The 23,663-nt window shown below is 39.0% G+C and overlaps 1 protein-coding gene across 2 annotated transcripts in view; it reads right to left on the reverse strand.

Annotated features, from left to right (window-relative positions):
* The window catches only part of AIFM1 (apoptosis inducing factor mitochondria associated 1), a 35,365-nt gene extending 14,669 nt beyond the window's left edge, over positions 1 to 20,696 (reverse strand). The window contains exons 1-7 of one of the 2 annotated variants that reach the window (XM_019716998.2): positions 20,453 to 20,695; positions 11,771 to 11,901; positions 7,377 to 7,476; positions 6,282 to 6,406; positions 6,027 to 6,157; positions 4,504 to 4,594; positions 121 to 205 (exon numbers count right to left, since the gene is read on the reverse strand). In XM_019716998.2, the coding sequence (XP_019572557.2) occupies positions 121 to 205; positions 4,504 to 4,594; positions 6,027 to 6,157; positions 6,282 to 6,406; positions 7,377 to 7,476; positions 11,771 to 11,901; positions 20,453 to 20,558 (769 nt within the window). In that variant the 5' untranslated portion in view covers positions 20,559 to 20,695. Of the gene's footprint in view, positions 1 to 120; positions 206 to 4,503; positions 4,595 to 6,026; positions 6,158 to 6,281; positions 6,407 to 7,376; positions 7,477 to 11,770; positions 11,902 to 13,093; positions 13,237 to 20,452 lie in introns of both variants that reach the window. The other variant, XM_019716997.2, reaches the window with a different exon arrangement.
* Positions 20,697 to 23,663: the final 2,967 nt, after the last annotated feature.

Consider the following 23,663-nt stretch of genomic DNA (forward strand, 5'->3'; position numbering starts at 1 on the left):
AAGACACCCACTTCAGAGAGCCTGGGTTTTGGTTTTCTAAAGATTAAGTAAGTAATGCCTTCTATACTAAAACTTGAATGAGCTGTATCAGGGAAGAAAGTCATTTCCAGAAATACTCACCTGTTGCAATCAAGCACTTTTCATAGGTTATTTGAGAGCCATCATTAAGTTTCACCATGTTGCCTCTCACATCCAGCTGTACTACCTGGTACAGTCATATACACACACAGAAAGATGTAGAGATGAATTAGCGTTTTCAAAAATTTTATTGCGATATAAAATTAAACATAAACATAAAGATAAAATTCACCATTTTAAGTGTACCATTCAGTGGTTTGTAGCGTATTCACAAGGTCATGCAACCATCACCACTATCTAATTCTAGAACATTTCTATCACCTGTACCTGTTAGCCATTAGCCAGATGAGAAGAATTAGTTTTTGACCTAAGGTGATCAATCCTTAAGAGACCATATCTGAGTAATCACTGGCACCACGGCTTCTGGTGCCCAGTTTGTTCAGGTGGTCCTTATTCCCTAAGCAGCCAACATTAGAGCAAGTCCCTACAGTCCCAAAGTCCCTGCCCAATTTGTGGAAATGGAGCACAGGGACAGGCTTTTCTGCTTGGGGATGTGGAATCCTGCCCGATGTTTTTTTGTTAGCAACTCTCCTACATCCTCACCATTATTACAGGATGCTTTCTCTAACTTCTAGCTCTCACTAAAATGTAGCTGCTCCCCCAAAGACAGCTCGTTTCCCCACGCTCCTGCCCATCACAAGGCCAGGAGGGGGTATTGGCTGTTGCTGCTTCCAGGTTCTTATACCCTCATCTCCCTCTGAGGAACACCAATCTATATGTCTACAAATCACTGTTACCCAGCTCCCTCCTGGCCACTCGTCCTCATTCACTGAAGACCTGTGAACCTGGCTCATACTTTTCCTGTGAACCACATCCAGAATCTTGTTATCTTTTAACCTCTACTTCTACTTTCGATACCCCATTCTTTGGTTACAATTTTCCATCCTTCCAGCTTTCTCTCAGTCCCGTTGTCATCTATACTTGCTTTTGATTTTCTCTTACCCAGCAGGCTATTCCAGCCCAATTGGGCCAATGGTAGATCACCCCCAAACTGTTCTCTTGCCAGTATCCCTAATTGCCCTGTACCCTACTCCTTCTTATAGTGAAAAGCTTGAGCTTTGGAGTCAGAGACTGGGGTTCCAGGCTCTGCTCCACTCCTTACTAGCTGTGAGACCATTCATTTAATACTTATTTATTTATTGATTGCTTTTTAATTTTTTATTGAGGCATATTGGGGAACAGTGTGTTTTTCCAGGACCCATCAGCTCCAAGTCAAATCATTGTCTTCAATCTAGTTGTGGAGGGCACAGCTCACTGGCCCATGTGGGAATCAAACCGGGCACCCTGTTGTTCAGAACTCACACTCTAACCAACTGAGCCATCCAGCTGCCCCAAGATATGTTTATTAAACACCTATTATATGTCAGGCACTGTGCTAAGTGCTTGGGGACACAATGGTGAGAAAAATAGATCTCTCCCCCGCCTTCAGAGTCTAGCAGCCAAGACAGACAATTTAACAAGCACTATAATCAAGCACGAGAAATCAAGAGTGAGAAATGCTCTGATAAGGGCAGTACAGATAGCTGTAAGAACATATGACAGGAGCACCCAGTCGAGCTTTCTGGAGGCAATGACATACACTGAGATCGGATGGATGAGCAGCTTCTTTAGCCTCCTTTGATTTGTGCTGGATAAGCCCCTTCTTCAATCCAACCCCATTACTTAACACTTACACTGCTCACTCTCACATAACCACCTGGTATCCAAGTTTATTGTAAAAACAAGTGAAGCCATTAGATGCGATCTTCTCCAACTTCTCAAAAGGGTTCCTACCTCCCAACCCTCAAAGAGAAACCTTACTTCCTTTCTTCCAGCTGCTGGGATTAGGTATCCTCTCTGTCCTGTTTCTGTTCCTAACCCCCATCCCTTCCATTCTCTCCCAGAACCTTCCCCGATCAGTCACCCACTCACTCTCCCTACCTCTCTCCTGACATCTTACACCTTCAGCCCATTAACATGCTTAAGTCTGTCCCATCCTAAAAGTCCCACCTCTGATTCTACGTCCTCCTGGCTTTTGTCCAATTACCATTTCCCTTTTCTCATTTAAACTTTTTGAAAGTTTATCAACTCTTTTCTAACTTCATAATGATATCTGAGCTGCTAAATCAAATGGGTCATTTTACAACGCTGTTCTTACCAGATTCCTTTGCTTCAGTAACACTGCAGATCACATCCTCCTCCTTGAAACTCTTTCCAACCTTGGCCCCTGTCCTGGGCTCTCTTCATATTGCCCCTGAACTTCTTTCCTAGCCTTCTTAGTGGAATCTTCTTCTTAAGCCTGCTGCCTAAAAGTTGGGTTCCCAGGGCTTCATCCTTGCCCTACTCCTCTTCTGAGTACAGAACTTCTCCGTGGGAGGCTTCACCCACTCTCATGGTTTCAACTCCTACACGTATGCAGATGGTCTCCGAATCTCTGTCTGAGCCCAGAACCCACCTCTGAGTGTCACGGTCATAGATCCAACTGCCCACAGGACATCTCCACAGATATTCCAGTTTATACTTAACAGTCCCAAACTAAACTATACCCCCCCTTTAAACTAGAGCTTCCTCTTGTAATGTCTCTCTCAGTTGGGGGTACCTCACCACCTACCACACACGCTGGAAACCGGAAAATCATCTTTGCCCCCTCCCTCATGTTCCACCTTCAATCAGTCAATCACACTGGCCAGGTTTGCCTCCTAAGCATGTCTCCAGTATTCCCCACCCTTCACCACCTTGTTCTCAGGAAGCTATACACTGATGTTAGTAAGAGCTTGGGCTCTGCAATCACAATTCAGCAGTCAGGCAGATCTGGGCTCAAATTCTGTCTCCACCACTTATTAGCTCTATGATATTGGGCAAATTAACCTCTTTTTAACTTCAATTTCTTTCTCTATAGAATGGAAATTATAATGGTACTTACTTCATAAGATTATTGTGAGGATAAAATGAGATAATACATGTAAAGTATTAAGACTTTACTTAATGGTGTGCTTACTTCATCACCATCACCACTACTGCCCTAATTTGGGCTCCCATCATCTCTCACCTGGATTACTGCAATAGTCTTTGAAATGGTCTCCCTCTTGTCTTGTTCCCTGAAACCCATCCTTCTCACAGCCAATGGAGAGATTATTTAAAATTCAACCCAACTATATTATATTATTATATCCTTGTCTAAAATTCAACAGCTTCCCAGTACCTGTGGGGGAAAACTTAAGCTCTTTCATACAACAGAGCTCTCCATGATCAGGTTCCTGCATGACTTCCCAGTTTCATCTCTTGCCACTCCTTAACTTGTACTTTTTGCTCTGTCAGTACTAGCTGCTTGTGTTTCCCTGCACTAAATATGCTATTTCATATCACTGTGCCTTTCCTTATGTTGTTCTTTTTTACCTGAATGCACTTCACTTCTCTCTAATCTTGAGAATGCCTCTTCATTCCATAAGATTTTATAAGACCGCCTCCTCCAGGAAGCCTTCCCTCAAACGATCACTATACTGGGTACGCTTCCCAATAATTCCCACAATACACTGTGCATATCTGTCTTGCTCCACATCTGTGTGTTATGATTACTTGTTTGTGTTTCTGTCTAATATTTTTAGCCCCAGTAGGGTAGGGCCTGTGTGTTATTTACACATAGGGGATACTTAACACATAATGTCTCATTACCAGCTTATCAACAAACCTATATCCATCTTCTCTGCCTATCGTCCCTTTATAGAAGTGGGCTTGTTCCTATTATAGGTCAATGTCTCCATGTGTGATCTGGATTCCATTTATACTGGGCTTTGCTCCTGACAACCGCTCCCTGTCTACTAGAACACTGATTATCATTAGTTTACAAACACACTCTTGTAACTCCCTGCAACAAAAACCAAACATAGCACAACAAAATAAAACCCGCCCTGGAGCCCACAAATGCCCCCATTACTCAGGCACTCACCTTTGTAAAGTCTGCCAATATTTTCCATGCTGACATTATGCCTGAATTACTTTACTATCCTGAACAATATACATTTGTCAATCTCTCATCATCAGTAATCCCAGAGAAGTGTTAGTGTGGAAAAATAGGAAGAAGAAGGAAGGGCAGATAAGCAAATCAGGAAAGGGAACAGCTTTAGGGTCATGGTCCCAGTGATTTGAGTTTCCTGGGAAAGTTCAATTAGCATTTTATTCTAGGCTTTGAGATCAGTGCTTTCCCCAAGAAGACACACTAATACTGCCAGTGTAGCCTGGCAGTATTAAACCTAAAATGACTTGATCCTTCTTATGAGTTACAATGGCAGGACAGATGTAAATGGTACTGGGAATACAAGTCACCATACTCGCTGCCCACATGGCACATGCATGGAGCCTGACAAAAGCAGCAGCCTCCTAGCTCACCTTTTTCCCAGTGAGGACAGCCACACCACCATTCTCAATGTGAGGCAGGTCCTGAGCAGAGACATAGAAAGAAGGTGGCTGGAAATATATGCTGTACAGAGAAGAGGGAGAAAATGTTATAAGCACTTGGAACTGCTATCAACTTCCCCCATAACTTTAGCAAAACTGTTTCCATTATGAAAAACTTTTAGGAATGTTTTCCAAAGTAAGTCTCCAAGGCCACTAAATCTTGGTCATGACTTACTCATAAAGAAGTATTTTAGATCAGTGGTTCTCTACTGGGGACAATTTTGCACAACTCCCATACCCCCCCCCCCATGGGAACATCTGGCAATGTCTGGAGACATTTTGGGCTGTAACAGCTTGGGGGTGAGGATTCTACTGGTATCTAGTGGGTAGAAGCCAGGGATGCTACAAAACACTCGACAGTGCACAGACCACCCCCACAACAAAGAATTATCCAGCTCCAAGTGTCAAATAGTGCCAAGGTTGAGAAACACTGCTCTAGATTTAGCTTCATTTCAAAATTAGAACAAAAGAAGTGTTCAAGGAGCTGGTATTCACACATCCACCTAAACAAGCTGTCCAGAATGGTGCTGGTCAATGGACAGGTAGGTCTAGCTCCTGAGATGATTTTGCCTCAAACACTAGACAGTAACTGTGAGATATTAATTAAGGGACGGCTAAGATAATTGGAAGTATGCATCCTGCTTGAGAAAGAAACATGATAGCGGGGGTGAGGGAGCTGGATAGACTTATAAAGTTCAGTATAATATCAAAGGGATCACTAAGGAGAAAAAAGCTGGAACCCAAAGTACATGACAATTGAATCAAGAGATCCCAGCCGTCCTTTAAAAGGAAAAGCCTTCTGAGCATGGTGCAGTGTCAGGTAATTGCTGGACTTATCATGGTAACTACTTCCTTAGGTATATAAATGTTGAATAACTATGGTGTACCCCTGACACTAATATAATATTGTATGTTAGCTATATTTAAATTAAAATCTTATAAAATAAAAAAAAGAAATTTAAAAAAATAAAAAATAAATTAAAATGTTACCAGACCTGCATTTCTGTTTCTGTACAAACATGCTAATAAAGAGTTCTTTACAGAGTGCCCACTCTACCCCTGCAATTCTGAATGTCTGTTAGGGTGTCCAAGAAGGTGCCATAGAACAGTGTCTTTTCTTTGCTTTTCTTTGCCCACCTGTATAAAGAAGTGACAACACAGGTGGAGGTGATCACCACTGGAGAAATCTAACATAAAAGTCCTAGAAATGGGAGCATTAGTACTTCAGAGGCCATTACACCTTCAATTGTTGGTAGATCTGGTAACAGACTCCAGGACTCCTGCCACTGTAGCCTGCTGTCCCTGGGCTGTACCAAGTGCACACCAGAGCAGGCTCCGGTGTGTGGCCATGTCATCTGTCCTATGAACTGCACACGGTTCATGCAAAATCCCAACCCACTCCCCATGCTTAGGTGAAGTTGTTAGTCAGGCCTATTTTATATAAGCGAACACACCTTCTCTCTTTCCCATTCCACTGTCTGAATCGCAGTGTCTTTGTGACATTTGGATCATCTGAAAACCACAGTTCTTTTGAAAGAGGAGGTCGCATGTATGGCAGCTCAGGATCTTCAGATACAATCAGTACCTTCAGACACAGAATAATGATACTTATCAGAGAGAAGTCATTTAAGAGGCAGATATCAAAGTGTTCACATTGGCTAAGTGCCTGCAAACACCCTCCGTGCCAAGCAAGAGAGTGTGTGCCTTACCCTGGCCCCAGGATCCCGAGCCCGGATGGATCTGGCTGCAGCAAAAGCAGCAGTGCCCCCACCAATGAGCAGGAATGGAACATGACTTGGTACCCTGACTGTAGGAACTGACTCTCCTTCTGGAGCTGTAAGCAACAGAACAGACAGGGTGAATTTTCTGAAATTCTCAGATGACCCCTTGCCATTATTAAAAAAAAAAATCACCTTGCACTAGTCTCAATCCTTTACTAGCAAAACACTGCACCTACATTTATCTTAACAAACTTCACAGCATCCTGGCGGCACAAGAAAATACTCCCTTCAGTTCATAAGTGAAAAATACCCCAACAGAAGTGAATGATTTGGCCAATGCCATTCATTCATTAAGTCTGTCAGAACTAGAACCTACCTTAAATGTTTAGCTATTTCTAAAATCTATTAGAAAGTATATATTAAAAGGCTTCTGCCCTTTGCATTAATTTCTTAATGACCAACAGGAAAATATCAAATTCGGTTTCACTTTTTGTTAGCAATAAAAGGGGAAAACCTAGCAGGTCAATTAGGGATTATTATACAGTATTCAAGAATAAGGAGGTGTTACTGAAGAAAGCAATGTAAATCACCCACCCAGGGTTGTGGGGCTTATTAAAGGATTAAAACATTCCTCTCTGAAAAATCAAGCCAGTCCTATGTGATGGAAGTGCCGGCTAGGGTTCTACACTTTAGCAAAACAAATACATCTTTAACAACTAACTCAAAACTCCAAAGTCTCAAAAGGGAACAAGACAGACCAAAATAATTTCCACATTGAAAAAAACGCCTTCATCTGTTTTCCAATGAATTTCTCTTGCCACGCTTGCCTTTTTAATTTAAAGTTTCCCTTTTAAGAGTCTAATATAAAGAAAAAATACCAATGATAACCATCACTAATTTTATTCTCAAACCCAAATTCCAGTCAAATACTTTGACAAATTGCTGCCAGGCCTGGCATAATACCATAATTTCTGGAAGCTTACAATGTCACAGCATCGCTGTGTCAACAAGATACCTGCAGAGCAGAGCACTCAAACTGTTTCTAACTTTCCCTTCATATACTGAGCCTCAAATCATACTCACCAAATGATGCAGCCCTTTTCTGTTTCTCTTCTGGTGTCAGTCCTAACCCTGAAATTCTTTCACTGTATCTTTTTTGGTCATCTTTTAAAATCTTGTAGGCCTGTAGATCCAAACATGGAGAAGGTTTATTTCATCATATAGCCAGCTCATACCATCAGTGATATTATCTTCCAATTAAATGAGAAGCTTTTGTCTACACGAGTTGAGTTCTATGCGAAAATCACTAAGGCAAAATTATTTTCTTAAGAAATAAAAATATTGAGTGTGTACACACTTGGTGTGGAAAGAATACAGGTTAAGCAGATGAAATTATTCCAGTTTCAGATTTCCTTAGGGTCTATGTGAAGTTTTCCTCATACTGTATTTAATTCTGAAGGTATAGCTGAAGAAAAAAGAAAAACACTCTGGATGAACACACAATGTGCTATATAGAGATGATGTATTACAGAATTGTACACCTGAAACCTATGTAAGTTTACTAACAATTGCCACCCAATAAAGTTTAATTAATATTAAAAGAGAAAAAACATTTTATACTAGAAAAATAAAGTATTAGGAAGGGCTGAGCTTTATAAAAGGGAGTTTGGACTATGCTGGATACTAGCTGTGAAACTAATCTATATAGTCCAGGGTAGGAAGTGAGGACATAAGTTTTACTGGTAGGTGTCCCAACTTTTGCTGGGTATTCAGATAATGCTCTAAAATGTGATCACCTGTATTCTAGTCTGACAGAGTAATCTTTCCCTCAATGGTCTATTCTTTCACGACACTCAGATGTTCATTAAGTTAAAACACCTTGCTTAAACACCTGTGGTATTTCAAATATACTGTCTTCTCCATCCTTTCCAATTGAAGAAGGGTACCTTAGCATTATGACTAATTGTTTTTTTTATAACATACAGCATTAGAGTTTATTGGAAAAAAATTTAAAAGCAGTAGACAAGAATGACTTGTTTTAATTACAACACTTTTTGCACTTTTTTACCCCAAAGGGTCAACAAGACAGGGATTTAAGTCACCCTATATCAACTGAAATCCCAAATTATTAATTAATTGGAGGAGAAAACAAGGACAATCAGAGGAAATATCATAAAACATGCTCTAGGAATATTTCTACAAGCCCCGTACAGGGCAGCCTGTTAGGCAACATGCTGCAATAAGGAACCTGGCCCCTGGACTTGGACTTACTGCTTATCAGCCTAGAAACATCCAACATGATATGGACGGATTAGAAAATTAAGTATTGTATAAAACACAATGGTTATTCCTTGAATTTACCACTAAGTTCATCAAATAAATTGAATTCAACTAACATTAATTAAGAAAGCTTTTTAAATCTTGGCATCAGATACAATACATGAGTCTAGTATTTACTCATACACTAATGTGTGTATGTGTGTATGTATGTATGTGTGTATGTGTGTGTGTGTGTATTTCTCCTTTAAGAAAGAGACTCTAACCTAAAAAGATGGCTTAAGCTGGGTCAACATGAGTGAACAGAGAAATAAACTGGGGTCACGTTCACACTGAGAGGGCTATCCAAAAATAGCCCAGGCCCTCTCATACCTCCTAATAGCTCCACACATGAGAGGAAGAACAATTGAGGTTTAGTGGGGAAAAAACAATAAGGTTTGTCATATATTTATAACCATATACATTTATATTTTTAGCTTTTAAGTAAATGTTCTGATATAAAAACAAGTTTACAGACATACTAAATAAAAATTTACATTTTCCCCAAGTGTTTCTGTATTCCCAGTTTGCACTTATTCACAATTAGTGACATGATTACATGTATGGTTAAGAAAAACGACAAATTTATGAAAAATATTAGTAGAGACAACTTTTGTAAGCAGACGAGTATGGCGGCATTTATTTGACTTAAAGGAATTTGAAAGGAAACAGGTCATTTTCTCAGTGAGGCAACATGATCCTATGAGTTCAACAATGGCAAGGGGCTCAAATACGAAATCTCATTAAATATTCTAAAGGCCATTTGGCTCTACTCACTGACAAAAACAGGACTGAGCTTAGGGATGTGCCTGTGGTCCCAGAGCAAGTCACTGGCAAGAGAGGGAGGAAAACTCACATCCATGCCAATCAAGAGTTCCTGTTTGCATTCTAAGCTGAAGAAGTGTTGTTCAATCAAATCAGTGTTTTTCTAACTGAGGTTACAACCCGTTAATGGGCTGTAAAATCAATTCAGTAGGTTATGACCCTCATTAAAAGAACAAATAGAAGAGAACAGAAACTACTGCAGTGTATTACACCTAGTATTATTTTGAAATTTTCAGTTTTATGTATTTATAGTTATATAATGGTTGCAAGATAAAATGTATTTCTTCCTGCAGATTGTGGTAAAAAAAAAATAATTAAAAGCCATTGATTTAAAGTATAGGTCCCTGGAAAACATTTCCGAAAAGTCTTCCTTGTTCTTAATACTGCTCCCTTATTTTTGGAAGGTGGAGTGGGGGAAGGTAAAGGGCTCCCAACTCAGGAATTGCTAAAGTAGTATTTATACTTAAATTAGGAACATGTCCTCATATGAGAGAGACAAGTTATGAAGGAACACTGCTGTGGACTGAATGCTTGTGACTATCTCAAGTATATATGTTGAAGCCCTAACTCCCAATGTATTCCAATGTATTTAGAAATAGGACTTTAGGGAGGTGATGTTAAATGAGGTCATAAGGGTGGGGCACTAATCCTATAGGGCTGGTGCTCTTGTAGGAAGAGGTAGAAAGAGCTGGCACCCCCCCCCACCCCCCCACCCCCCGTGTGTGGACAAAGGGAAAGGTGGCCATTTGCAAGCCAGAATGCTCTCATCAGAACCTGACTGTGCTGGCACTCTGATCTTGGATTTCCAGCATTCAGACTGTAAGAGAATAAATTTCTGTTGTTTAAGCCACCGGTCTGTGGTATTTTGTTTTGGCAGCCAGAGCAGACTAATACGAATAACAAACAACTTATAGCCATAGCTCATAGAATCTGAACTCCGATTTTAAGTTTTCTTTAGATTAATACCAATTTCAGAAGAAAAAAAAATTAAGCCACTTCAGATCACATTTGAAATGATTTAAAACCTAGTATAAGGGTGGCTGGTTATCTCAGTTGGTTAGAGCGCAGCACTCTTAACAAGGTTGCCGGTTCGATCCCCACATGGGCCACTGTGAGCTGCGCCCTCCACAACTAGATTGAAACAACTACTTGACTTGGAGCAGAAGGGTCCTGGAAAAACACACTTAAAATAAATAAAAGTTGTTTTTTTTAAAAAAAAACTCAATATATATTAAAAAAAAATCACCTAGTACAAAACTATACATAATAGTTTAGTAACAGCTATAGGTAGACAAAAGCTTATCATTTAACCTAAAGCCACTATAATATAGTAGCTTTATTATTACCAGTGTTGGATAAATCACTGAGGGCAATGAGGCATTTAACTGAATGGCTTGAGAGGAACTTGTGCTTCATAGATATTTTGAAGGCAGGATAGAGCAACAGTGACTGGTCCTGTCTTGTGGCCTGGCATCAAGAGATTTGCCTGGTCAGCTCTGTGGAGGCCATCCAACTCTGGTACAGCAACATAAGCCAGAGGTTTAATAGGTTTAAATTGTTACAAACATATCAGATGCAAACACTTTAAATCAATTTTTGAATGAATGGGATGGAACTGATGGGAATAGTATAGAGAGCTATGAAATGCAAAAGTTAAGACTCAGCGGGTGGTATCTGAATTATAAATGAGAGGCATTTAAGAAAACAATCTATAGAAATGTGTTAGCTTATTTCACTTCAGCCACTAGTTTGACCAAATTAGAGATTACAAAAGGGACACTGCCAAATGAGTTTACTTTGAAATAGACCCTGGGAAGTAAGTAGGGAGGATATTGCAATTTCTATGGCTTTTGGGACCTCCTCAGAAGCATTCAATAAAATGTCTTTTCACAACAAAAGTAGGGTTAATTGACTGTTTCCCACAAAACACAAAAATTACATTTTACCTAAAAAGATTCAAAATAGATGGTGTTCAAGTTATCTTTACTTGCTTATTCAATGTTTACTCTTTGAGACTGTCTTGCTAGGTTTGCAGCACTAAAGCACAATACAATTTAGCATCATAAAAATAATTATGAAATTGGAAAAACATTTAAAGAAAGGGTTGATGATGATTTATAATCATTAAATGTATGGCTTTAGATATATCTGGTAGTACTTCAGCAGTTTAAAGAATGAGATTTGAGGATTCACTAATGACTGACAATGTCCCTTTAATAAGTACCTAGAAAGCACATGCTGTGAATACTTCATTGTATTCTAATGGATCAAATTTTCATTAGTGCCAAGGTCTCACCCACCCTACCCCAAAATATATTTTAGTGTAAGCATCTTACATAATAAACTCCTGCCCCAGTGACTGTTGCTCCTACAATTAAGAAGTATACTAGTCTGCTGCCATCTTTCCCAGAAGCACCTGTAGACGCTAGTGATCTAGAAGGGGATCCTGGGTGATGACACTGCACAACTGTAGGTAAAGATAAGGCCAAGAAAGAAACAAAAGGAAATAAAAAGAGCACTAAATATTAATGAAGAAACATTCAACACAAAGGAAGGGACACATTTTTGGTTACCTTGTGCTAAAAAAGAAAAAAAAATGCTGCTCCAGGACTGAAGGAGAATATGTATTTTGTCAAAGTCTGTTATCTGACAGAGCTCACCTATTTTCTTTACTGTGATTTGACTCACAACTGGCAAGAGCTATCTACTTTTCTTATACATTTGGGAGTCAGTCAGGGAATGACGATCTAGATAACTTCAAACCATTTTCATGTCTCTCTTTTTAACCTAGTGATCAAGATCAAAGATAAGTACACTGTCTTACCAATGTAGAAAGAACTAAAACTGTAACGATATCCAACCATTTGCTCTAAGTAAAACAAACAGCTTCCCTCAATCAAGGGTCTTACTATGTGTTATCTAAGTTGGTTTCCTCAACCTTGCATGATCCAACTTTAGACTGATCTGCTTAGTCAGAGTAAACCCTGCCAAATTTTTTTAAAATGTACAAAATAATTCCTCTGTGACCCGCTAAGTTGATAAGAGTTCATTTAAGAAGATATAATTGTGTGCTCTTACTATATAGCAGTTAAAACCATATTTCTCGCCTCACACAAACTCCATTCTAAAATTGGAGATGCTAGGTCTACTTCTATAATTTAGTTTTTAGGTGAGATTCAGGGATAGTTTTCCTTTCAGGAATGCTTAATATTTTGGATTGAAGGCTGTTGCCGTTGTTTTTAATATCTATCCCAAGCTGAGAAAAAATAAAATATTTGACAAATGGGTTAAAATCAAATATTGTGCTAAGGAGCTGCAATGAATTTTGACCTTATTTGAAGGTTAGTGTGTCACATCCAAGAGAAAAGATATAATTTCCTGGTAATTGGTCAAACCTAAGAGAACACAGTGGCTTTCAACTAAAGAGTAAAAAGACAAGTGAAAAGAGCAAAGATAATCAACATGAGATTAAATTTCAATCAATCCCAAATTGGCTTTCATAGGATATTAGACAGTAGGCACGTTAAAAAAGGCTTATTAGAAATTTTTCCAAAAGGAGAAAAAGTAATTAGTTGCAAAAGTTTTAAAGCAGAGTAGTATTGAGTCTATTAATGGGAGCTGTTTGGCAGCTTCTTTACACAAGCTGCTTTTCTACTTACATATGCACCAGCACCTATTGTTGATAAGCCCACAAAAAGGACTAACACAGAATTATCGATTTTGCCCCCTGATGCACCAGAGCTAGCCATTTGTCTTGTCATCTGGAGTTCTAGAGGAACATGCCATCGCTGGAACAAGTTGCCTAAGGAACACAATTTATTAAGACACACACACACATACAGAAATAAAATAGTTAATACATGTTTATGACTAAACGTCAATGCATTGTACAAGAGTTACTGCCCACTGGGCTGAGTGACATTCACTGTTAAACGACCAAGAAAAAAATCATCAAAACTGTACACACAAATACGACAGATATCAGAATGCACACTTTTGAAGTGGTTAGAGCTTTTAGTTTAATGCTGCCCAGGGAGGAAATTTACTGCTTCCAGAAAAGATAATGAAAAACATATGGGCAGTTCATCAAATACTTCTCTCTTTACGTCTTTACCATAAAGGTAGTAAATGTGGAGAGATGACTGAATAGATATAAAAAGTTAACTACAGGCTACCTGGGACATCATAACAACCACTTAAAGAGTAATCTAAACAGCTGGCTTAAACCTTGCACAAAATAGTAAAACCCTGCCACACAATCTAACCAGGACACAGTTCCATCTTGTGTGAAAGGTAGTACTATGTCTTGAAAGACAGAAATGGTAAAGCTCAGAAGAAAATTTTAAAAAAAATTTAAGTGAATTTATCTCCCCCAAAGAACTGAAGAATTCTGGACTATGTAGTTTTCAGAATGACAAAATTTAAAATATCTACCAACTACTTGGCTCTCAGTCCTCCAAAATAATACAAAGATTATGTTGATGTTCACCACCCAGAGTCAATTCTCCTTCCATCACCATATATTTGATCCCTTTTACCCTCATCTACGACCTCTCTCCCCCTTACCCTATGGTAAGCACTAAACTGTTGTCTGACTCTGGGTGGTGAACACACAATGTGACATATAGGTAATGTATTACATAACTGTACACCTGAAACCTATGTAACTTTACTATTGTCACCACAATAAACTTTAATTTAAAAAAAGATTATGTTGATGTAAAACTATGTGCAGCTATGCAATGATCTGATGATCGTAACAACTCTCACACATGGAAATAGAAGTTTCGTAGATCTCTTTCTCCAGGAGGATGCTGGCATTCTCAGATGAAGGAAGGTCTCAGAACCTTCTCTGTTTGTGATATTCCTTGTGTTGACTATTGATCTAGAGCAGAGGTATCCAAACTGCGGCCCGTGGGCCAACTGCAACCCATGATCCATTGTTAATTGGCCCTCAGCAAATTCCAAAAATATATTTAGTTTACTTAAATAAACCAGGTGAGGGAATACGTACTTCACCTCGAATGAGTGACCCGGCTGTTTGTGTATTTTACCGCATATGGCCTTTGGTGAAAAACGTTGAAAAAAGTTTGGACACCCCTGATCTAGAGCAAGAGTTCACACACTTTCTCTGTAAAGGACCAAATTGTAAATATTTTCAGCTTTGTGGGCCATACAGTCTCTGCTGCAACTACTCGATTCTGTTAATGTTTTGCAAAAGCAACCATGGACAATATATAAATTAATAGGTGTGATTGTGTTCCAATAAAACTTTATTTATGAACACTAAAATGTGAATTTTAAATAATTTTCATGTGTTACAAAATAGTCTATTTTTTTCAGCCATTTAAAAAACATAAAAACCATCTTAGCTCGAGAGACCTATAAAAGCATGCGGGTTTGGCCAGTGGCTATAGTTTGCCATCCTGATCTAGAGCAGGGGTTCTAAAACTTGCATCAAAATCCCCTGAAGGGTTCCTTAAAGCACAGATGGCTACACCCACCCCCAGACTTTCTGAGTCAGAAGATCGGGGATGGGGCTCACAAATCTGTATTTCTTACAAGCTCAGCCAATGCAGCCTTAAGAAATCACTCATTTAGAGGTGGGTAGATATGTTCCTGGTCTGACCAGGCTTTAAAAGACAAATAGAATGGTCTCTGGTAGTAGCATTCCACATGTACTTATGGAGATCAGAAATAGGGAGCTTTCCCCCTTGCTTTCACAATGTCAGGGCAAAGACGGATGAAGACACATCTAATGCAGTTCTCTAGTCTCTTATCTGAAGACCCTGGGAACATGTATATTCCAGTACTTAGAAGTGTTTGGTCTTAAGTACATGGCACATATACTATATACTAGTAACACCCAGTAACCCAGTCACACACATTCATGTTTCTGTGAGCATTCACACTGAGTGGGATACACAAAAGATTCCAAGTAGCGTCTCTCCAGTTCAGGTCAGGTTTTACCAGCAAATGAGTTACAAAAACTTGATTTTTAGTCTATTTTGATTTCTAAATTATAGGTAAGAGACTATGGACCTGTACTCTTAGAATCAAAAATGAGTTTTTCTCTACTAATTTTATTTCTTACCTGTTTTAGAATCCTTCATCACTTTGTGAAATAAAATGGTTTATTTTTGGAAATACCAAATCATGAAAATAAAAACATGAGTAAGGGTGGAGAAGTTTATCTCAACCTGGGCAAGCTTCTGATTTTCAGAAGTCCATAAAAATGATGAAACATCAGAAATAGAAATTGACAACTCTCAGAGCTTAGAAAATGAAACTGGGTAGAAAAAATTCCACATGGTTTAGTTCAATGAATTTAGTTTTGCCCCCCACCTCACCCCAAGTTTGTTTACTGAAAACAATTTTTAAAAATTTTGTTTATCCCTCTAGAAGATTCTAAATCCAGAAATCATAGCAACTTTATTTTAATATAATACTAATGTGTTTATTTAGTTTTTGCTTGCTTTTTATAAACTGATAAAACTAACAGTGTAGATTTGGGAAAGTTCAGCAGTTTTTGCCTCAACATGCCCCCAAAAAGGACATTTAAAAGTAAATTATTAAAAAAAAAGTGAATTGGTTATCATCTAAAATATTGCTTGATAAGAAATGTAATACAACACTATTATCATTATTAAACCAACTTTTTACATACCCACAAAGTGACTTTAATTTTGTAAAAGGTGACAGGTACTCTATGGATGTTGATATTTCCCATCAATTTTCTTTTATCCATAAAATTACTCCTACATCTCTCCCCACCCCAGGAGCTTCAAAATTTTAGGAAATTCTACATCACAACTAAAACATGCCTTTTCACTTGTCTTACTAACTTGGGAAAGCCAACTTACTCCTTGACTTGTCATTATAGCACCAGTCTACTTGTTTTGGGTTTTCTGCAGTTAGATCACACATACAGGGATAGCACTTCCTTCCTCACACTTAGGATTCAATTCTTTTTTTTTTTAATTTGATACATTTTCATATTATGATTGTTATTGTAGTGGTAATTAGCGCCTCTATCATGCCACATTATCATTTCCTTTCAGTGATTGGAATAATTAAGATCTAGTCTCTTAGCAAATCTCGTGATTATAATACAATACTGTTGTCTATATTCACTATACGTACTGTGCAAGGATTCAATTCTTGACTTGTTACACAGAGCAACAGTGCCTAACACATAGTAGGTATCCACTCAATAAATATTTGTTGAATTAATGAAGGAAAGAAGGAACTAAAAATTATTTCAAATTGTAGTGATAAGGACCAAACATTTTGAAGAATTCTTTGCAAAGAAGTTTTAGCCAGATCCCATTTATTTCAGGTTGCTTAGCACTAAATCAGTAACCTCGAATACCACAGACTAGCAGTAGAATAGTACCTAAATCATCACCAAGTTCTTTTCTGTAGATTTTATAATCTCTTGTTTTCCCATGTTCCCAGAAGGCCTTTTCCAGAAATACATCCACACAATTGAGGCACCTTGGTTGCTCAAATGGTAAGCGGTCTACATGTTCTTGAGTCTTGTCTTCTGAATGCCAAACTGATTTTTCTGACATGGATAAAATACAGGACAGAACAAGCCTAGATGATCTGTTCACTGTAGCTAGGTGCGTCTTTATAAGGAATCCAACAACTACTAAAGTTTATCAGCCTTTTTTTTTTGTATCAACCCTTGCTGGAATTTTAGAGAATCAGAGCAGTAATAACTGTAGTAGAGTGTGAACCACTCTGAAAAAAGGCACCAGAGGAAAAACGATTTAGATGATGAAAAAAATAAATTTAATTGTTCTGCAAAGTTCAGTCCTTTACAGTACAAGGACTCAGTCACTGATAATTTACCATGTGCCAGAGACTGTGCAAAACACTGAGGACACAAAAATAAATAGGGCATAATCTCTGTTCCCAGGTAGTGTATAGTTTAGGAGGGGAGAATGGCTGCTACTATTCTGAATATCAGAAAATGGGCTCGATACAAATCATAAGAGACTCAAGGTCACTCAATCTGTTTTTTTAATCCTTAGGTCAGTGGAACAGAAGCAAAAGAGTCATTACTCATTCAAAACAGTATTTCCCAAACTTGCCTGATCACATGAACTACATCAAGGGGCTTGTTAAAATATAAAAAAATATAAATTCCCAGAACTCTGTCCTGGAGATTCTCATTCAGTAGGTTTGGGGGCGGCCCTCCACTCGATTTATATGACCAGGCAACTTTTGGAAACATGATCTAGAAGAAAGTTACAATATGCAGCAACTCCCATAAAATGGTAAAAAATATAACATTAACTGGTCTAGAAAAGGCTGACTTGCTAAAAATTTTCTTCTGGAAAAGTTTGCCTCAGCAGAAAGAGTGGGGAAAGGCTGATCTTCTTGGCTTAAAAAAAACAACCAAAAGAACGTCATTTGGCAGTGTCCATGAATTCTGGATCTTTGCCCATAAGTAGTCCAATTTCCTATTTCCTATATAAGGAGGTGAGAAGGATTTCGAATAGAGAAAAATGTTCAAATGTTTGACCCTCAGGTCAGGGGTCAGCGATCAGCTTGATCACATGGGCAACACAATGTTTGGTGACCAAATAAAATACTACAGAACAGAAAATACCTATTATCTAACCTATCTGTTCCTCAGTGCTGAATGCAGACATAAAGTCATAAAATGGTGACTATTAATTACCTTCAACTATTTCTGGAAAGAGGCAGAGCATTGAAATACAGTAAATAAACAAATAGTAGCAATTATGGTTTTAAAGCAAAAGGCAACATACCATGTTTCCCCGAAAATAAGACCTAGCTGGACAATCAGCTCTCATGCATCTTTTAAAAATTAATATAAGACCCGGTCTTATGTTAGGTAAGACCCGGTCTTATATTATATTATGTTAGATGAGAACCGGTCTTGTATTATAGTAAAATAAGACTGGGTCTTATATTAATTTTTACTCCAAAAGACAAATTAGAGCTGATTGTCCGGCTAGTTCTTGTTTTGGGGGAAACACAGTATAATGGAAATGAACCTGAGAGTGATGACAGATGTGGATGAGATCATTTCAAGGTAGGCTTAAAGTCAGCTAACATTCTGGCAAAGAATTGAGGGAGAAGAAGAAAAAAAAAGGAGGGAAATGGTATATAAACAAACAATGCAAAAACATATGATAGATGCGACTATGTGAAAAAGAAATCAGATTAAAAGCAATTAGTAATCAAGCCGCAAAACAAGGTAAATTCCTAAAATGATAAAATCATTTCTTTTTGAAATTGTTACCTCAGTTCCACCTACTTCTAAAGGCATGTGATGTTATACTCTGGTGCTTGGCCAAAGGACAAAAAATAAGTGTATATAAAGAGATGAAAAGAGAGGTCAAGAAGTCAGAATATAATCTACAGCAGACTACCTTCATACAAAGTCATGTAATGGAAAAAACCTGTTTGAGTCTGTAATTTTTCAGTACTAGTTCCAATATCACCAACCACCTTCAAATGTCTAATAAATCAATTTCACTTTGGAAATCCAAATTTAATTGATGAGAACTTTTGGTCAGATTTCAGAATGCTGGTAAAAGTTGTGAGTTTTAAGCAAAATAAGTACACAGGATTTGAAAGGTCAGTGTGGATGAAAATCTTCAACTTACCTAAGTTTCTGTGTAAATTTCTGTGCACCGTGCATAGAGCACCCTCATTTCATTGCACAAAACCCACACAGATGACATTATAGACGGGGTATTCATTTAAAAGGTAAGGCAGAGGCTTTTAAGTTCCAAGAACAATATGTCTTAGGACATATCTCCAATACACCCATCAGAAAACATTTTCTTGAGGCACAGTAACTGGAAAAACTGTTCAAATGCACATTTTCAAAGATAACAATCTAAGTGAAATGTTTTCCACTTTTTCATTTTTAAAGCACCCAGAAGGTGGTTCCACATTGTAAAGGCCTCAAGGATAACTTCTGACACTGAAAATGTGAGTGTCCTCGGGTAGTCAAACATTACTGATTTAAAAACAAACAAACAGAAACACAAAAAAACGCACCTCCTACAGGTGGATAATTCCTTACCCCCATGAAGTTGTGCAGGTTGAAAATGAGTATGCTCAAGATAAATTCAGATATCTAATGAACAATAGGCTAAAGAGGAACCAGACTCATTCTTCACCTTTCGAGATCAAACTTTAGGAAGCAGTGTGGAGTTGTGGCAATTCGATTAGGGGCACAAAGAACGGCAAATTATCCTTTGCCATACCTATTAATTAGGTACATGACTGTGGACAAGTAATTTCACCTCTCTGCCTCAGTTTATTATCTATAAAATGAATGGGTTAAACTTTACTGCAAAATCACTTGCAGCTCTAAAATTTGATGAAACAACTTCATGGAGAGCAAATACAATGTGTTCTGCAAACTGTTTATTTGAAGTATTAAAGACCACTAAGATTAAAACTGACCAGACATCCCAAATTAATTCTGGGTCAGTTCTCCTGCTGACTGGTGCACAACCAATTGACTCCTTACTTGCACTTCACTGTTTCTGTTTCCCAGGGCATTCACAGGGTCCTTAAATCTATGGATCTCATCTGGGGATTGGAAGGTAGGGCAAGTAATACCCTTATTTACAGAATAAACTAAAGCGTGGGGCTTAAGTATCCCATTTAAAGTCTCACAACCGGTAAATGGCAAGTCTACCTTACCTCATTGCTTGAAAAAGGCGGACCTGGGGTGGCCTGGAGGTGGCAATGGACACTACTAGACAGCCAGCTGTTCTGTTATCCCTGAACAGCAAACCCTCTCAGGAAAAGGCCTCAAGCCGACTACAGGGTTCAATTCCCTTGAAGGTCAGGTCAGCACGGCTTGGAAAACTCATGGTTTGGATCTGGCCAACTCGGAATTCTCACCACTGTGTCTTAAGCTTTTCTGGGGTGGGGGGGTGAGCTGCGAGGCATACGGAGCCTGTGCAGCCCAGACCCTTGGTCTTCGAGGTGGGGGTTGCCCCGGATGGGTCAGTCACCTGGGAGCCGGTTCCTCTGCCTCGGGCCTGGCACGCACACTGTCCGCACCAAGGGTGCCAGCTTCTGCTTCAAAGCACCCGCCGCCAGGCCTCCACACCGGAACATTTCGGCAACCGCTACTCCGTACCTCCTCCTTCCTTTCTTCTCACGCACCGACACACGGGTCAAACACAGTGGGCCCCCGCCCGCTTCCCCTGCTCCCGTCACACGCACTCTACGAAGGCTCCTCCTCCCAGCTTGGCGTGGGCATTGGACAGTTAAGCCGGCCTACTAGTGCAGAGGAAAAGGAAGCGCGACCGGAGGCCTACTGCGCAGGCGTAGTACTCAGCGCCACATTGTGATTGGCCTACACAGAGAGAAGATTTGCGCATGCGCCTAGCTTCCTGCACCCTTGCAAAGTCCCTGGGCTTGCTTGTTAGTTTTCACGGGTTGGTGGCAGTATGTTCGGCTCAACGAGTTTGAAAAGCTCTCCAAGGAGGGGCCCGTGGGGCCGATTTGCCTGGCTGTTGTGGCGAGTGCTGCCGCTGTGTCGATGTTGGGAACTGATATTAATAGCACCTCATAAAACGTGGCCTCAGCACCAAATTTTGTTTTTTTTTCTCTTTTTTTTAAAATTTATTGGGGTGACAATTGTTAGTAAAATTACATAGACACGCACAATAGTTTAGTGGTCACCAGAGTTGTTTTTCTGTTTCAGGCCACTAGCTACTACTGAGTACTAAGCCTTCCGGATTCGCTCTCTGGCTGCACTCCACTTCCAGTCTTTCCATAGATTTGAGCCGGAGCTCCTGACTTTCCAGATTTGGATTAGACTTCCGTCTTTTACAAATTGCCTTCCCACCCAACCCCTATTCTGGGCACTTTACCACTATTCTGGGGCATGTATTCATTCCTCGCTCTCTTTTGCCGTACCGCTTTTATATTGTGCAATTCTGAGTCCTAAATGCTGTATCAGATGCTGCAGATAGTCTCTTGCTATTTTATTATGACTTCGTTTTTTGAGAGCAGTTGCTGGCAAAAAGCGCTCGTGCTTCACAGATTTTCTGTGAGAGAAAGCCTAAGCAGGACTTTCAGAGTTGTGGGAGGAGTAGGGTGCGGGGCTGACTGTAAATAGGTGTTTTGACTATCAAATGTAAGCTAAATTGGAAATAAATTTTGGCTGTATGCAAAACATAACATATGCCTTTTTCAAAGTTTTGGGTTACATAACTCACTTAACAAGTATTTATTGAGCACTTGCCATTTGGACTATATGAAAAGAGCTCTGGGGGATATGAAAAATATAGGAAGTGGTCACTGTCCAGGTGGGGAGATGACGTATACTGGTCATTTTAAATAATAATATCTGATGTAGTGCAAGAGCAAGAAAAAAGAATATGAGATGAAATAGCTAAGGAAGGACTTCATGCAAGAAGTATTACTTGAGCCTGTCTTGAAGGATGAGTAGTGAAATTCAAATAGTGGAGGAGGAGAAATGATATTTCAGATGGTGAATACATTGGACCGAAGGTAATATTTTTAGTGGTTAAACACCATTGATTTTGGATCCAGTCTGCCCCAGGTTGAATCCTGGCTCTGCCACTTGGACAAGTCACTTAACTGTGTCTCACTTTCCTCATCTACCAATCTCACAGGGTTGATATGAAGATTAAATGAGCTAATATTCATAAAGCATCTTAGAGGAAGCACCATGCTGTTTAAATTAAAAGGCTTGGCAGTATAAAAGAAACAAAACCCAGCTCATTTTCAGGAGACAATGGCAGAGAGTACATACTAGGAAGTAAATGAGGACAGGTTAATATGGTGGGGCCAGATTTGAACTAGCCAAAGCGTTTGGCCGCAATCATGTAGGTGATGACATTATTTTTGGCTTTTAGTAGAATAGGGATAGAGAATGAAATTACTAAGGCATTGTTTCAGGAAGTTTAACCCAGGAAGCAGTCTTTACTGGGTGAAAATGATCCAGGGATCCCTTGCTCATTAAGAGTAATGTTCAGAAGTGCAGGCAGTGGGCAACTTTTCCCCTAGGGTTGCATTGGGGAATAAATATTGAAAATATCAATTCCACAATAAGGTAAAAAATATTTATATTTAGTATTTTAAAAGTTTCACAAATGTTGATATTTCTTGCTATTTCTAAAAGCCAATAATAAACATGGATTGATTAAATAAAGTTAATCATATCTGTTGGTGGATGAGGCTTTGGAAAACACTGTCAAACTTATGATGATAAGGTACCTATGAAAACAACTGGGTACATTTGAAAGACAGTCATTTAATGATGCACAATTAACAAAGAAAAGGCATTGTACAGCACTTTTAACTTATTTTTGCAATAGGTGCAATGAGGTAGATTTCTTGTCCTTTTAATTAAAAATTATATTTCATCTTTTTTTGTAAAAGCAGTATACACACATCAAAAACTAACTCCAAAAATATAAGTGGAAATTCCCCGAAATCTCATTCCACAGAGGTAACAAACACTTTTTATTAGGCAATGGAGCCCACTTTGAGATATCAAGTCTCCAGAAATTAATGTTTCTACCTTACAAATATAATGTGAACTCTCAGACTCAGTGACGAGTTTTTTGCTGGATGCATGTGAGGTCTGACAATTAAGTTCGCGCACTCATCCTAGAAAAAGTGCTACATACCTCATTGCTGAATATCACTATGGTCACCTTTGAAGTACTCCCCGCGGGAAGCTATACACCCGACACCAGCACCTAGTCCACCCTTCAAAGCAATTTTGGGACTCTTTCTAGAATGGCCATCAGAGCTGTCATCGTATTACACTTGATGTCCTGAATGTCATCAAAATGTCTTCCTTTCAATATTTCCTTTATCTTCGGGTAAAGAAAGAAGTCATTGGGGGCCAGATCAGGTAAGTAGGGAGGGTGTTCCAATACAGTTATTTGTTTACTGGCTAAAAACTCCCTCATAGACAGTGTCCTGTGAGCTGGTGCATTGTCGTGATGTAAGAGCCTTGAGTTGTTGGCGAAAAGTTCAGGTTGTCTAACTTTTTCACGCAGCCTTTTCAGCACTTCCAGATAGTAAACTTGGTTAACTGTCCAGTTGGTACAAATTCATAATGAATAATCCCACTGATATAAAACAATGTTAGCAACATCATTGCAATAAGTTCACAAACTTAATTGTAAACCTAGTACATCTAAATAATCTTATGTGGGTATATATTTTTTATATTAG

Source organism: Rhinolophus sinicus, chromosome X, assembly GCF_036562045.2.
Source record: "Rhinolophus sinicus isolate RSC01 chromosome X, ASM3656204v1, whole genome shotgun sequence".
NCBI lineage: Eukaryota > Metazoa > Chordata > Mammalia > Chiroptera > Rhinolophidae > Rhinolophus > Rhinolophus sinicus.